The following is a 14,835-nucleotide window of genomic DNA, read 5'->3' as shown; positions in this document are numbered from 1 at the left end:
TAATGTCTCCTTTTTAAAATAAATTTTTAAAAAATTAAAAAAAAAAAGATCCCAGGGGGTCGGGCTATGGCGCAGTGGGTTAAGCGCATGTGGTGCAAAGCGCAGGGATCCCGGTTCGAGCCCCCGACTCCCCACCTGCAGGGGAGTCGCTTCACAAGCGGTAAAGCAGGTCTGCAGGTGTCTATCTTTCTCTCCCCTTCTCTGTCTTCCCCTCCTCTCTCCATTTCTCTCTGTCCTATCCAACAACGAATTGCGTCAACAAGGGCAATAATACTAACCACAACGAAGCTACAACAAGGGCAACAAAAGGGTGAAAAAATGGCCTCCAGGAGCGGTGGATTAATGGTGCAGGCACCGAGCCCAGCAATAACCCTGGAGGAGGGAAAAAAAAAAATCCCAGTTCAAGCTCCTGGCTCCCCACCTGCAGGGGAGTTGTTTCACAGGCGATGTAGCAGGTCTGCAGGTGCCTTTGTCTCCCCCTGTCTTCCCCTCTTCTCTCTATTTCTCTGTCCTATAAAAAAAATAATAAAAAAAAAAAAGAGTGTGACAGGGCGAGAAAGCCAGAGAAGGAGAGCCACCATACACTACAACACTTTATGATGTTTGTGATGTTTTCTTGTGCAGTGTTCCCATGTGGTGGCCAAGGGTTCAAACCTGGGTCCTCATGCATGGTAAAGTGTGCATTCTATCAGGTAAGTTACCCTTGAAGTGAACTTTTTAATTAGAACTTTAGAATAAACCCAAGTTCAGACCTAGTGGTGTGAGAGGGGGAGAAACTGATATTCTGAAATGTAAAAAAAAAAAAAAAAAAAAAAAGGTTTAACAGATGGACTGGAGAGCAGAATTGGCATGGGTGAAGATCAAATGAGTGTATATTAAGATGGACTCAGGGCAGTCTCCCCCATTGAGTGAATAAAGCCAAAGAAGATGAAGTGAACAAGAAAAACATGAGGTTATGGAGGCTAGGTGTGGGGATTATGGGAGAAACATTACCTGAAGGAACTGATAATGAAATTGATTTTGTGGTTCTCACTTGTAATACCAATAACTGCTAGAAGACAGTTGATCTTGAACCCAAAATGTTCCATTCACTCTATTAACATGTCACTTAAATACTTTTGAATTTTAGTCTCAGCTAATTTTTAAAAAATATTTTATTCCCTTTTTGTTGCCCTTGTTTTATTGTTGTAGTTATTATAGTTGTTATTGCTGTCATCATTGTTGGATAGCACAGAGGGGAATGGAGAGAGTAGGGGAAGGCAGAGAGGGGGAGAGAAAGATAGATACCTGCAGACCTGCTTCACCACTTGTGAAGTGACCCCTCTGCAGGTTGGGAGCCAGGGGCTCGAACCGGGATCCTTATGCGGTCCTTGCACTTTGCTCCACCTGCGCTTAATACACTGCACTACTGCCTAACTCCCTCTCAGCTAATTTTTTTAAAAATAATTTTGTTTATAAAAAGGAATCACTGACAAAAAACAGGGTAAGAGGGGTACAACTCCACACAATTCCCACCACCAGAACTCTGTATCCCATCCCCTCCCTTGATAGCTTTCCTATTCTTTATCCCTCTGGGAGTATGGACCCAAGGTCATTGTGGGATGCAGAAGGTGGAAGGTCTGGCATCTGTTATTGCTTCCCTGCTGATCATGGTTGACAGGTTGATCCATACTCCCAGCCTGTCTCTTTCTTTCCCTGGTGGGGCGGGGCTCTAGGGAAGTGAGGCTCCAGGACACATTGGTGGGGTCATCTGCCTAGGGAAGATCATTTGGCATCATGGTAGCATCTGGAACCTCGTGGCTGAAAAAAAGAGTCAACATACAAAGCCAAACAAATTGTTGACTTATCATGAACCTAAAGGCTGGAATAGTTCAGATGATGAGTTGGAGGGGGTGTCTCTCCATTTTGTAGGTAGTTAGTAGGTCTATTTTAGTTATATTCGAAAGGGCCCAAGACTATACTAGTTTTTTTTTTTTTAAGCCTGACATCTGATATGCTGGTGGACCCAAGTTATTGTGTGGGGAGATGATGTCATGGCTGGAAAAAGGGCCAGAAATCTAGATCAGGAAAGAGAGTAGCTCCCAAATATGGGAAAGGTGTATGTATAAATATTGTTGACTGCAAATTCCATCGATTTAATGTAATCTGGGGCCCATATTCAGCTTAGAAGCCTATGTGACCTCTGCATCCCTGTAGATCTGAGCTCACATTCTGTGGTTATGAGTAGAAACGTTCCAAGCTGCCTCAGTTTCAGTACCCATCTTCTTCAAGTGGAACATAGAATATGTTGTCCACTTCATCACACACCTCAGACCCCAGACAAGAGAAATTCCAAACTATACGGCCTTTTGATATTCATCTTCTCTCTGTCTCACCCTACGGGTTTAACCCCTGTGCTTCTCTCAAATACCTTTGGATAATTAAGTTGCTTGTGTCATGGAAAATAACTGTTTTGTATCTCATCAATTCCTGTCATACCAGCCCCTACCTTAGGGGCATGCTGACTGTTAAGAAACCTGTAATTTCTGTCATATTTCAACAATAATTAACTTCATTGCTTTTCTATTTAACTCATGTCCACTTTGATAATAAATGGACTCTAGGATTCTGAGATTCTAGGATTCAGATTCTAGGCACGCCAAGAGTCCCCTGGTGTCTTTTACTTCGTGTCACCCCTGTCGTGAGTGAGAAAGAACCAGCCCGTTACCTTTCCCCTGGAGGCCACCCTGCCGGAGAAGGAAAGAGACACCCCGAAAGCTTACCAGAGGAAGAGAGGGAGGGGAAGAAAGCATTCTTCAGGCCATAATAGCTGAAAAATTCTCTAGTCTAGACAACATCAAAGACATAAAGATTCAAGAAGCCCAGAGGGTCCCAAACAGCATTAACCCAGACTTAAAGACACCAAGACACATCATATTTAGAATGGAAAGGAATAAGGATAAAGAAAGGATCCTGAAGGTTACAAGAGAAAAACAAAGAGTCACCTACAGAAGAAAACCCATAAGATTAGCAGCAGACTTCTCCACACACACACACACACACCATAGGCCAGAAGAGAATGAAAAGATATCTATCAAGTGCTTAATGAGAAAGGCTTTCAACCAAGACTACTGTATCCTGCTAGACTGTCATTCAGACTAGATGGAGGCATCAAAACCTTCGCAGACAGCAACAGTTGAAGGAATCAACTATCACCAAGCCTGCCCTGAAAGAAGTTCTGAAAGGTCTTCTATAAACAGTCAGACCATCATAAATAGGACATATATCAGAACACTCTAAAACTCTACAAGAATGGCTTTAAAATATCTTCAATCTTTGATATCAATAAATGTCAATGGCCTGAATTCACCTATTAAAAGACACAGAATAGGAAGATGAATCAGAAAATACAACCCAACAATATGCTGTCTACAGGAAACCCACCTAACTCAACAAGACAAACACAGACTTAAAGGATGGAAAACTATCATAAAAGCCAATGGCCCAAAAAAAGGGCAGGAACAGCTATTCTCATATCTGACATGATAGACTTTAAAATAGATAAGATTAAAAAAGATAAAAATAGATAAGATTAAAAAAGATGCCAGGTGGTGGCGAACCTGGTTGAGTGCACATGTTACAGTGTGCAAGGACCTGGGTTCAAGCCCCTGGCCGCCACCTGCAGGGTGAAAGCTTCACAGGTGGTGAAGCAGTGCTGCAGGTGTCTCTCTGTCTCTCTCCTTCTCTATCACCCCCTTCCCTCTCAATTTCTGACTGTCTCTATCCAGTAAATAAAGATTAAAAAAAAAAAGATAGGAATGGACACTACTTAATGCTCAGAGGATCAGTCAATCAAGAGGACATAATTATTAACATCTATGCACCCAATGAGAAGCCATCTAAATACATCAAACATCTACTGGAGGAGCTACAGAAATATATTAACAGCAACACAGTCATAGTAGGGGACTTCAACACCCCACTCTCTCAACTTGACAGATCATCCAGGCAGAAAATCAATAAAGACATAAGGGAGCTAAATGAAGAGATAGATAAACTAGAACTACTGGACATTTTCAGAGTCATTCATCCCAAGAAACTGGAATACACATTTTACTCAAATCCACATGGGTCATTCTCAAGCACAGACCATATGTTAGGCCACAAAGACAGCATCAGCCAATTCAAGAGCATTGAAATCATCAGTGCTTCTCAGACCACAGTGGAACTAAACTAACACTTAACAATTAACAAAAGATTAGTAATAGTCCCAAAATGTGGAAGCTCAACAGTACACTTCTTAACAACTTCTGGGTCAAAGAGGAAATTAAGGAAGAAATCAAAATGTTTCGAGAATTCAATGAAAATGAAGACACAAGCTATCAAAATATTCGGGACACAGCTAAAGCAGTCCTAAGAGGGAAGTTCATAGCTATACAAGCACACATTCGGAAATAAGAAAAAGCACAAATAAACAGCCTGATTGCACATCTTAAAGACCTAGAAGAAGAACAACAAAGGAACCCTAAAGCAACCAGAAGGGCAGAAATCACTAAAATTAGGGCAGAAATAAATAACATTAAGAATAAGAAAACCATACAAAAGATCAACGAAAGTAAATGTTGGTTCTTCGAAAGAGTGAACAAAATCGACAAACCTTTAGCCAGACCCACAAAACAAAAAAGGGAGAAGACCCAAATAAATCGGATAGTAAATGAAAGAGGAGATATCACAACACACACCGCAAAAATTCAACATATCATGCGAGGCTTCTATGAACAACTAAATGCCACCAAGCTAGAGAACCTGGAAGAAATGGACGATTTCCTAGCTACCTACCAACTTCCAAAACTAAGTAAAGAGGAAGTGGATAACATGAACAGGCCCATCACAGCTAATGAAATTGAAACAGTTATCAAAAATCTCCCCAAAAATAAAAGTCCTGGACCAGACGGTTTTACAAGTGAATTCTACAAAACCTTCAAAGAAGAACTAATACCTCTACTTTTAAAAGTCTTCCGGAAGATTGAAGACACTGGAATACTCCCTGCCAGCTTCTATGAAGCCAACATCACTCTGATACCAAAAGCAGACAGGGACACAGCCAAAAAAGAAAACTACAGACCAATATCTCTGATGAACATAGATGCTAAAATACTGAACCAACTGGATACAGCAGTATATTAAAAAGATTCTTCATCATGACCAAGTGGGGTTTATCCCAGGCATGCAAGGTTGGTTTAATATATGTAAATCAATCAATGTGATCCACCAAATCAACAAAAGCAAGACCAAAAACTACACGGTCATATCAATAGATGCAGAAAAAGCCTTTGACAAAATCCAACATCCCTTTATGATCAAAACACTACAAAAAATGGGAATAGATGAAAAATTCCTGAAGATAGTAGAGTCTATATATAGCAAACCTACAGCCAACATCATACTCAATGGTGAAAAATTGGAAGCATTTCCACTCAGATCAGGTACTAGACAGGGTGCCCACTATCACCATTACTATTCAACACAGTGTTGGAAGTTCTTGCCATAGCAATCAGGCAGGAGCAAGGAATTAAAGGGATACTTATTGGAAGAGAAGAAGTCAAACTCTCCTTATTTGCAGATGATATGATAGTATACACAGGAAAACCCAAGGAATCCAGCAAGAAGCTTTTGGAAATCATCAGGCAATACAGTAAGGTGTCAGGTTACAAAATTAACATTCAAAAGTCAGTGGCATTCCTCTATGCAAAGACTAAGCTGGAAGAAATTGAAATCCAGAAATCAATTCCTTTTACTATAGCAACTAAAACAATAAAATATCTAGGAGTAAACCTAACCAAGGAAGTGAAAGACTTGTATACTGAAAATTATGAGTCACTACTCAAGGAAATTGAAAAAGACACAAAGAAGTGGAAAGATATTCCATGTTCATGGGTTGGTAGAATTAACATCATCAAAATGAATATATTACCCAGAGCCATCTACAAATTTAATGCTATCCCCATCAAGATTCCAAGCACATTTTTTAGGAGAATAGAACAAATGCTACAAATGTTTATCTGGAACCAGAAAAGACCTAGAATTGCCAAAACAATCTTGAGAATAAAGAACAGAACTGGAAGCATCACACTCCCATATCTCAAATTGTATTATAGGGCCATTGTCATCAAAACTGCTTGGTACTGGAACATGAATAGACACACTGACCAATGGAATAGAATTGAGAGCCCAGAAGTGAGCCCCCACACCTATGGACATCTAATCTTAGACAAAGGGGCCCAGACTATTACATGGGGAAAGCAGAGTCTCTTCAACAAATGGTGTTGGAAACAATGGGTTGAAACATGCAGAAGAATGAAACTGAATCACTGTATTTCACCAAATACAAAAGTAAATTCCAAGTGGATCAATGACTTGGATGTTAGACCACAAACTACCAGATACTTAGAGGAAAATATTGGCAGAACTCTTCTCTGCATAAGTTTCAAAGAAATCTTCAATGAAACAAATCCAATTACAAAGAAGACTATGGCAAGCATAAACCTATGAGACTACATCAAATTAAAAAGCTTCTTCAAAGCAAAAGAAACCACTACCCAAACCAAGAGACCCCTCACAGAATTGGAGAAGATCTTTGCATGTCATACATTAGACAAGAGTTTAATAATCAACATACATGAAGAGCTTGCCAAACTCAACAACAAGACAACCAATAACCCCATCCAAAAATGGGGGGAGGACTTGGACAGAATATTCACCACAGAAGAGATCCAAAAGGCTGAGAAACACATGAAAAAATGCTCCAAGTCTCTGATTGTCAGAGAAATGCAAATAAAGACAAGGAGATACCACTTCACTCCTGTGTGGATGTCATACATCAGAAAAGGTAACAGCAGCAAATTCTGGAGAGGGTGTGGGGTCAAAGGAACACTCCTGCACTGCTGGTGGGAATGTCAATTGGTCCAAGTTCTGTGGAGAACTCTCAGAATGCTAGAAATGGACCTCCCCTATGATCCTGCAATTCCTTTCCTGGGGATATTTCCTAAGGAACCCAACACATTCATCCAAAAAGATCTGTGTACACATATGCTCTTGGTAGCACAATTTGTAATAGCCAAAACCTGGAAGCAACCCAGGTTCCCAACAATAGATGAGTGGCTGAGCAAGTTGTGTTATATATACACAATGGAATACTACTCAGCTGTAAAAAATGGTGACTTCACCGTTTTCAGCCGATCTTGGATGGACCTTGAAAAAATCATGTTGAGTGAAATAAGTCAGAAACAGAAGGATGAATATGGGATGATCTCACTCTCAGGCAGAAGTTGAAAAACAAGATCAGAAAACAGAAGTAGAACATGAAATGGAATTGGTGTATCACAACAAAGTAAAAGACTCTGGGGTGGGTGGGTGGGTGGGGAGAATACAGGTCCAAGAAGGATTCAGAGGACCTAGTGGGGTTTGTATTGTTATATGGGAAACTGGGGAATGTTATGCATGTACAAACTATTGTACTTACTGTTGAATGTAAAACATTAATTCCCCAATTAAAAAGAAAATCAGAGTTAAAAAAGAAAAAAAAAGAATCAAACACACACATAAAAAAGACAATCTTGGGAGTCGGGCGGTAGCGCAGGGGGTTAAGCGCAGGTGGCGCTAAGCACAAGGACTAGTGGAAGGATCCCGGTTCGAGCCCTCGGCTCCCTACCTGCAGGGGAGTCACTTCACAGGCGGTGAAGCAGGTCTGCAGGTGTCTGTCTTTCTCTCCCCCTCTCTATCTTCCCCTCCTCTCTCCATTTCTCTCTATCCTATCCAACAACAATGACATCAATAATAACTACAACAACAAAACAACAAGGGCAACAAAAGGAATAAATAAATAAATAAATATATTTAAAAAAAAAAAAAAAAGACAATCTTTTCATCTTGCAAGACTAAAGCATTCTTACATTAGCCACAATTTGACATCTCCTGTGTCCCCCAATCCTTTGCAATCACCCTTCTTTTTTTTTTTTTTTGCCTCCAGGGTTATTGCTGGGGCTCAGTGCCTGCATCATGAATCCACTGCTCTTGGAGGCTATTTCTTTCCCCTTTTATTGCCCTTGTTGTTGTAGCCTTGTGGTGGTTATTATTGTTATTGCTTATGTCGTTCGTTGTTGTATAGGACAGAGAGAAATGGAGAGAGGAGGGGAAGACAGAGAGGGGGAGAGAAAGAGACACCTGCAGACCTGCTTCACTGCCTGTGAAGAGACTCCCCTGCAGGTGGGGAGCCAGGGCTGGAGCCGGGATCCTTGAGCCAGTCCTTGTGCTTCATGCCATGTGCGCCTAACCCCCTGTGCTAACATCCAACTTCCCTTTTTTTCTTTTCTTTTTGAGAGAGAAGGAGAGCGAGAGTGAGAGCGAGAGAGAGAGAGAGAGAGAGAGAAAGAGAGAGGAACTGATAAATAGAAAGAGAAGGTAGACATCACAGCAATGCTACAGCATCATGGAGCACCCACCCCACGTGGTACTCCCATGTAGTGCTAAGATTCAAATCCAGGTCCTCAAACTATAAAATGTACCCTTTACTAGGTGAACTACTCAGACATCCCGAGTGGTCTGCTTATGTAGCAAGATGTATTAAGATAGTCTTCAATATGTCTTCACCTTTTATTATTTGAAAGAGGAACAAACAAATGGGAAATTGCAGAACTATCCAAAGTTTCCTTCTTGTGCCTCCCAGGGTAAAAGAATAATTATGCTCTGGAAGGGGTCTCTTTGGGAATTTCTCTTGAAAATGTATACCTGTTTGAGGTCCTTTAAGATACAATGTGTAGGGGGTGTGGCGGTAGCCCAGCAGGTTAAGCACACGTGGCACAAAGCAAGGACTGGCATAAGGATCCCAGTTCCAGCCCCCAGCTCTCCACCTGCAGGGGAGTCGCTTCACAGGTGGTGAAGCAGGTCTGCAGGTGTCTATCTTTCTCTCCTCCTCTGTCTTCCCCTCCTCTCTCCATTCCTCTCTGTCCTATCCAACAATGAACGACATCAACAACAATAATAACCACCACAAGGCTACAACAGCAAGGGCAACAAAAGATACAATGTGTAAGTTATTATGAAAACTTTAAGAAGTAGTGGTCTGCGGGGGGTTGGGCGGTGGCGCAGTGGGTTAAGCGCACGTGGCGCACAGCGCAGGGACCGGCGTAAGGATCCCGGTTCGAGCCTCCGGCTCCCCACCTGCAGGGGAGTCACTTCACGGGCGGTGAAGCCGGTATGCAGGTGTCTTTCTCTCCCCCTCTCTCTGTCTTCCCTTCCTCTCTCCATTTCTCTCTGTCCTATCCAACAACAAAACAATGTCAACAATGGCAATAATAACCGCAACGAGGCTGCAACAACTAGGGCAACAAAAAGGGGGAAAAATGGCCTCCAGGAGCGGTGGATTCATGGTGCAGGCACCGAGCCCAGCAATAACCCTGGAGGAAAAAAAAAAAAGAAGGCAATGCTTGGCATTACCTTACTAAAAAAAAAAAAAAGAAGTAATGGTCTGGGAGGTGGCACAGTGGGTAAAGCATTGGAACCTCAATCATGAGGTTCTGAATTCAGTCCCTGGCAGCACATGTACCAGAGTGATGCTGGGTTCTTTCTTTCTCTCCTCCTGTCTTTCTCATTAATAAATGAAATCTTAAAAAAATAATTCAAAAAAGTAAAGTAAGGGGGCCTGGTGTTGGTGCACCCAGTTAAGCGCACACATCACCATGCACAATGTTCCAATGTTGAGCCCCTGCTCCTTACCTGCAGGGGTGGGGGAGAAGAAGCTTCAGGAGCCATGAGGCAGTTCTACAGGTGTCTTTCTCTCTCTCTCTTTTTATTTATTTATTCATGAGAAAGATAGGAGGAGTGAAAGAACCAGACATCACTCTGGAACATGTGCTGCCGGAGATCGAACTCGGGACTTCACAGTTGAGAATACAGTGCTTTATCCATTGTACCACCTCCTGGACCACTACAGATGTCTTTCTTTCTCCCTTGATATCTTCCGCTGCTATCAATTTCTCTCAGTCCTATCAAAACAAATAGAAAGAAAAATAATAAAAGTTGAGTTTCTTTTTAAAAAAATTTTTTTATTATCTTTATTTATTGGATAGAGACAGTCAGAAATCGAGAGGGTAGGGGGAGATAAAGAGGGAGAGAGAAAGAGAGACACCTGCAGCCTTACTCCACCACTTGCAAAGCTTTCCCCCTGCAGGTGGGGACCAGGGGCTTGAACTTGGGTCCTTGTGCATTGGGTCCTTGCTCGAACTTGGTCCTTGCGATACCACCTGGCCCCCAAAATTGAGTTTCTTTTCATAGCTCCAGACCAACATTTTCAGATAGAGAGACACAGAGAGAGAGATAGAGACAGAGACAGACACCACAGCACCAAAGCTTCTCCAGTGTAGTGGTGTCTGGGTTTGAACCTGGGTTGCAAACATGGCAGAACAGGTGCACTATCCATGTAAGCTATTTTGCCAGTCCAAGAATGAGTATTTTTAAGTGCAAAATTTGTTAGTATTTATATATATTTCCCCTTTTGTTGTCCTTGTTTTTTATTGTTGTAGTTATTATTGCTATTGTTGTTGTCGTCATTGTTGTTGGATAGACAGAGAGAAATGGAGAGAGGAGGGGAAGACAGTGTGTGGCAGAGAAAGATAGACACCTGCAGACCTGCTTCACCACCTGTGAAGTGACTCCCCCATAGTTGGGGAGACGGGGGATGAAACCTGGATCCTTATTTTGGTCCTTGCACTTAGTGCCATGTGCGCTTAACCCACTGCGCTACCGCTCGACTCCCAGTATTTCTGTAAGACTAGGTAACTAGTATTTAGCTGGCCTGAATTTTGAAAAAGGAATTGATTGTAATTAATAGTATGTACATAACTGAGCAAAATAAAATGTCTTGAATTAATAAGATTGTACTTTGCATTTTTCAACATTTTTACACAGTGATTCTGAATTGAAAATTAAAACTTAACAAGTATAATTAAATATTTTAAGATATGTACAGAGTTATATGCATAAATAACTTGTTAAGTGCATATATTCAACATTTATATTAATTTTATGGATCTAAATTTTTTTTTTTTCTTGCCACTAGGGTTACTGCTGGGGCTCAGTGCCTGCACTATGAATTTACTGCTCATGGTGGCAATTTTTCCTTTATTTTTTATTTGATAGGAGAGTGAAATAGAGGGAGAAGGGAGAGTGAAAGAGAAAGAGACACTTCCACCTCTCCTTCATCATCTGTGAAGCTTTTACCTTGTACCTGGGGAGTGGGGATTGATCCTGGGTTCTTGAACACAGTAATATGTATACTCAACCTGGTGTGCTACCACCTGGCCCTTTTTATTTTTATTAATCAATTTACCTGTTGTAGAGCAGGGCCTACATGACCTCACTGCTCTGGGCAGCTTTTTCATCCAGAGAGAGAGGAGAGAGCTATCATAGCGCCCAGTCAGAGGACATCCAGTGTGTTGCTGGGATTTGAACCTGTGTTGTGCGAAGGCACATTCCATACCCATTGAGCTATCTTTCTGACCCTATATATTTTTCTAACCCTGCCTCCTGGCTTTTTTCGTGATTATTTTCTGACATCACTCTTCCTTTCTTTCTTTTTCTTCTTTTTTTTTTTTTTTTTACCAGATCTCAAACTGTGGCTTATGGTGGTGGGGTGGGGGAGACTTGAACCTAGGACTCTGAAGCCTCAGGCACGAGAGTCTCTTTGCATAACTATTATGCTATCTACCCCACCCAATGTCATCCTTTCTTGTTTGAAAGCACTATTAAACATTTAATTATTGTATGGTGTATGTTTGCCTCTTTGGCAATTTTACTGATCTTTGGGAAATAGGGCTGGGAGAAATTTCAGGGATTACCATGCCACTTTTTTTTCCCTTTGCCTCCAGGTTTATCAGTGAGGCTCAGTGCTGGCACTACAAATTCACCGGCCCTTAATGCCATTTCCCCCATTTTATTGGATAGGACAGAGAGAAATTGAGAGGGGATAGGGAGATAGAAAGGGAGAGAGAAAGATAGATACCCCCCCTTACCTCATCCTCTCTCAATTATTTTCTGCCCTGTCAAGTAAAAAGATAAAAGTGCTTCTAGCCCCTCCTCTCACCCCTTAAAAACATCTTGAGAATGGTATATTTGTTGACTGAATTGTACAATTTCAAAGTTCATAGAGAGCTGAGTTTACCAAAAAATATGTTTAAATAAGAGGAGTAGACTGTAGCATCTGCACATTCAACTATTATGCCACCAAGCAGGCTCTTATCTTTGCTGAACAAAAACTAATTAGCAAGAAAGCCTGTTGCAATGGAAAATTTATTTTTAACCTTTTTTTTTTAAAAAAAAAAGACTGCACAAGTTTAGCCCTTATATGGGTGTGTCCATGGTTGGTTAGATTTAGAGTAAACTCATGGTACAGAGAAAGCAAGTTAAAGATACGGTTGGGAACATTGCCCTTGAGAGAGCTCCTTCATACAAGCTAAAATTCATCAAACTGTAACTTATTTCTTCTTCCCCAGCACTCTCTCCCTAATTTGATAAATCTCCCTCTGGGTATCTACCTTTATGGTTTTCGTTGCTATAAACCCAGTTGTCTAAAGTAGAAATTTAGGTGCAGGGCCCAGATAGTTCAGTGGGTATAGCACAAGCCATAAGAAAGGCCCTAGGGATATAGATAACTAACAATCTTGATGGAAAAAAGTAACCAAACTGTTTCTCAGCATTTATGAGAACTATGATAACTCAGAGGGCACAGGAACTGCACAGGACTTTGGCGGTGATGAGTGTGATGACTTATACATAAAAATTTACGGGTTTGAAAATATGCCCCTATAATATTCTAACTCTGTAACCAATGTTAATGCATTAGCATTTTTAAAAAATCTATTTATTTATTTATTTATTTTACCAGAGCACTGCTCAGCTCTGGCTTATGACGGTGTGGGGGATTGAACCTGGGACTTGAGAGCCTCAGGCATGAAAGCATTAAAATTTTTAAACTTTTTAAAAAATTATATTTATTTGAGACAAGCAAATTGAGAAGGAAGAGGGGATAGTGAGGGATAGAAACTGAGAGACACCTACAACCCTGCTTCACCACTAGCAAAGTTTTCCCCTTGTAGGTGGGGACCAGAGGTTCGAACTTGGGTCCTCAACCAAGTGCACCACCACTGGGCCTCTTAATTTTTTTTTTTTAAGAGAATGAAACTCTTAAGTTTGATCCTTGGCGCCATAAGGGAGCACCTGGACAGCACCAAGAGAACTTCATGGATTGTGGTGGAGTGGTGCTTTGGTTTCTCTCTCTTCTTCCCTCTCTCCTTGAATTACATAGAATAATAATAATTGGGGGAAACAAAAACAAGGAGACTGTTCTGCCAGTATCTAACCTAGAAGAATCCCACATGGCCCTTATTTACTCCCTGGTGCTATGTAAAAAAAGAAAAGGTGACATTTGTAATTTTTCTTTCCTTTTCTTCCACATTCTACTTGTCATACAATTCAGTGGAGCTCACCCAATATTACTCTCATTTACCACCTTTCTCTGCACTCATTGCCAATGATCTGCTCCTAGTCTTGACTTCTCTCGCCAGACTTCTGCTCCAGGCTGGTTCCCCTAACCCACACCCCAATTCCAATCCGACAGTACAGACACAAGAGCCTTTCCTGACGAAGTCACTGCTTAAAAATTGTTACAGCTGTTCAGAAACCTCCTTTACTTGGTTTATGGGGTCTTATTTATCTCTGAAGCTTTATACCTCTCTACAACTCGTTGCACCACTTTAAGGAGGTCCTCCTCATTTCAGGAAACCTGTCAGTCCATTCAAATACACCCGTATTTGGAGCATGAGAAATAACTGTCAGTCTCTTCCTGACCACAGTTCTGTAACTCTTTGGGTCTGTTACAAGGCCACCTTACTTTTCTGAATGACCTGGACCGGTGTCTACTCAGCTTGTCCTTGGCTGCCCTGCTAAACCTCCCAAAGGTATGGATCCTCCATTCATTTACAACCAGATGCTTCCTTCTAGCACAGTTTGGGACTCAACGTTAAACTATATTACAGACAGACTATGACCCACATAGTCAACGACTGCCACCTCTCCAGATTCAAAGGAGGTCTCGAAACTTTACATCAGGCTCAACCTGACGCTGTTGACTGGCTACGGAAGAAGGGCAAACGCTAGATGAAGAACTATCTGCAGGATGACAGTCTGCCTCCCACTTCCCCTAGGGAAAGTAAGTGCCCAGTGAGCCAGGCCCAGTCTCTGCCCCTTGTGTGTTCCCAGTGCCCACAAAGCGCCTGGCGCGCGGCTGGTGCAAGAACTACCAAAGGAGCGGGGGTGTGTCGGGGGGGTGGGGGAGAGAGCAGGCCCGCCCCTCCACCTCCCCCGGTCCCCGCGGCACCCTCTGAGCTCCGGCGGGGCGCCGGAAGCTGCCCGGCTGCCCCCTTCCCGAGGCGCCCGCCGCCTTATCTCGCGCTTGGGCCCGCTGGGGGACTGTGTGCGCGCCGGGAGGGAGAGGCAGCGCGAGGGCGGCGGCGGCATGGGCCCGGGCGCCCCAGGAGGGGGCCGCCCGCCTCGCCGTCTGCTGCTGCTCCTGCTGTGGCTCGGCCTGGCTTTTGGCGCCGACGGAGCGCCGGGCGCAGACGGTGAGTGCGGGCTGCAGCTGGCGCGCCTCGACGCTCCCCGCCCCTGGGCTCCGGCCGCGCAGCGCCTGGGCGTGGAGCGCAGGTGGACCTCGAAGGCGGGTTTCCGGGAAGCCGCAGAGGCTGCCGGCGCGGAATCCCCAGCTCCCGCCCCAGCTCCCGCCCCAGGGCGGACGGGGAGGTT

General features: G+C 42.8%; 1 protein-coding gene and 1 long non-coding RNA gene across 9 annotated transcripts in view; one reads left to right on the top strand and one right to left on the bottom strand.

Annotated features, from left to right (window-relative positions):
• Positions 1-14,835, bottom strand: part of LOC132540903 (uncharacterized) — a 66,501-nt gene that overhangs the window by 51,415 nt on the left and 251 nt on the right. The window lies entirely within an intron of this gene.
• SUSD1 (sushi domain containing 1) overlaps positions 14,300-14,835 on the top strand; it is a 325,163-nt gene continuing 324,627 nt past the window's right edge. For 2 of the 8 annotated variants that reach the window (XR_009552073.1, XM_060199946.1), the window contains exon 1: positions 14,306-14,654. Coding sequence is in view for 7 of the 8 variants with exons in the window: in XM_060199946.1 (XP_060055929.1) it covers positions 14,549-14,654 (106 nt within the window). In the remaining variant the exon portion in view is untranslated. Of the gene's footprint in view, positions 14,655-14,835 lie in introns of all 8 variants that reach the window. The other 6 variants (XM_060199947.1, XM_060199943.1, XM_060199941.1 and 3 more) reach the window with 5 other exon arrangements.

Source organism: Erinaceus europaeus, chromosome 10 (assembly GCF_950295315.1).
Source record: "Erinaceus europaeus chromosome 10, mEriEur2.1, whole genome shotgun sequence".
Taxonomy (NCBI): Eukaryota; Metazoa; Chordata; class Mammalia; order Eulipotyphla; family Erinaceidae; genus Erinaceus; species Erinaceus europaeus.
This window is presented reverse-complemented; position numbering and strand designations above follow the sequence as displayed.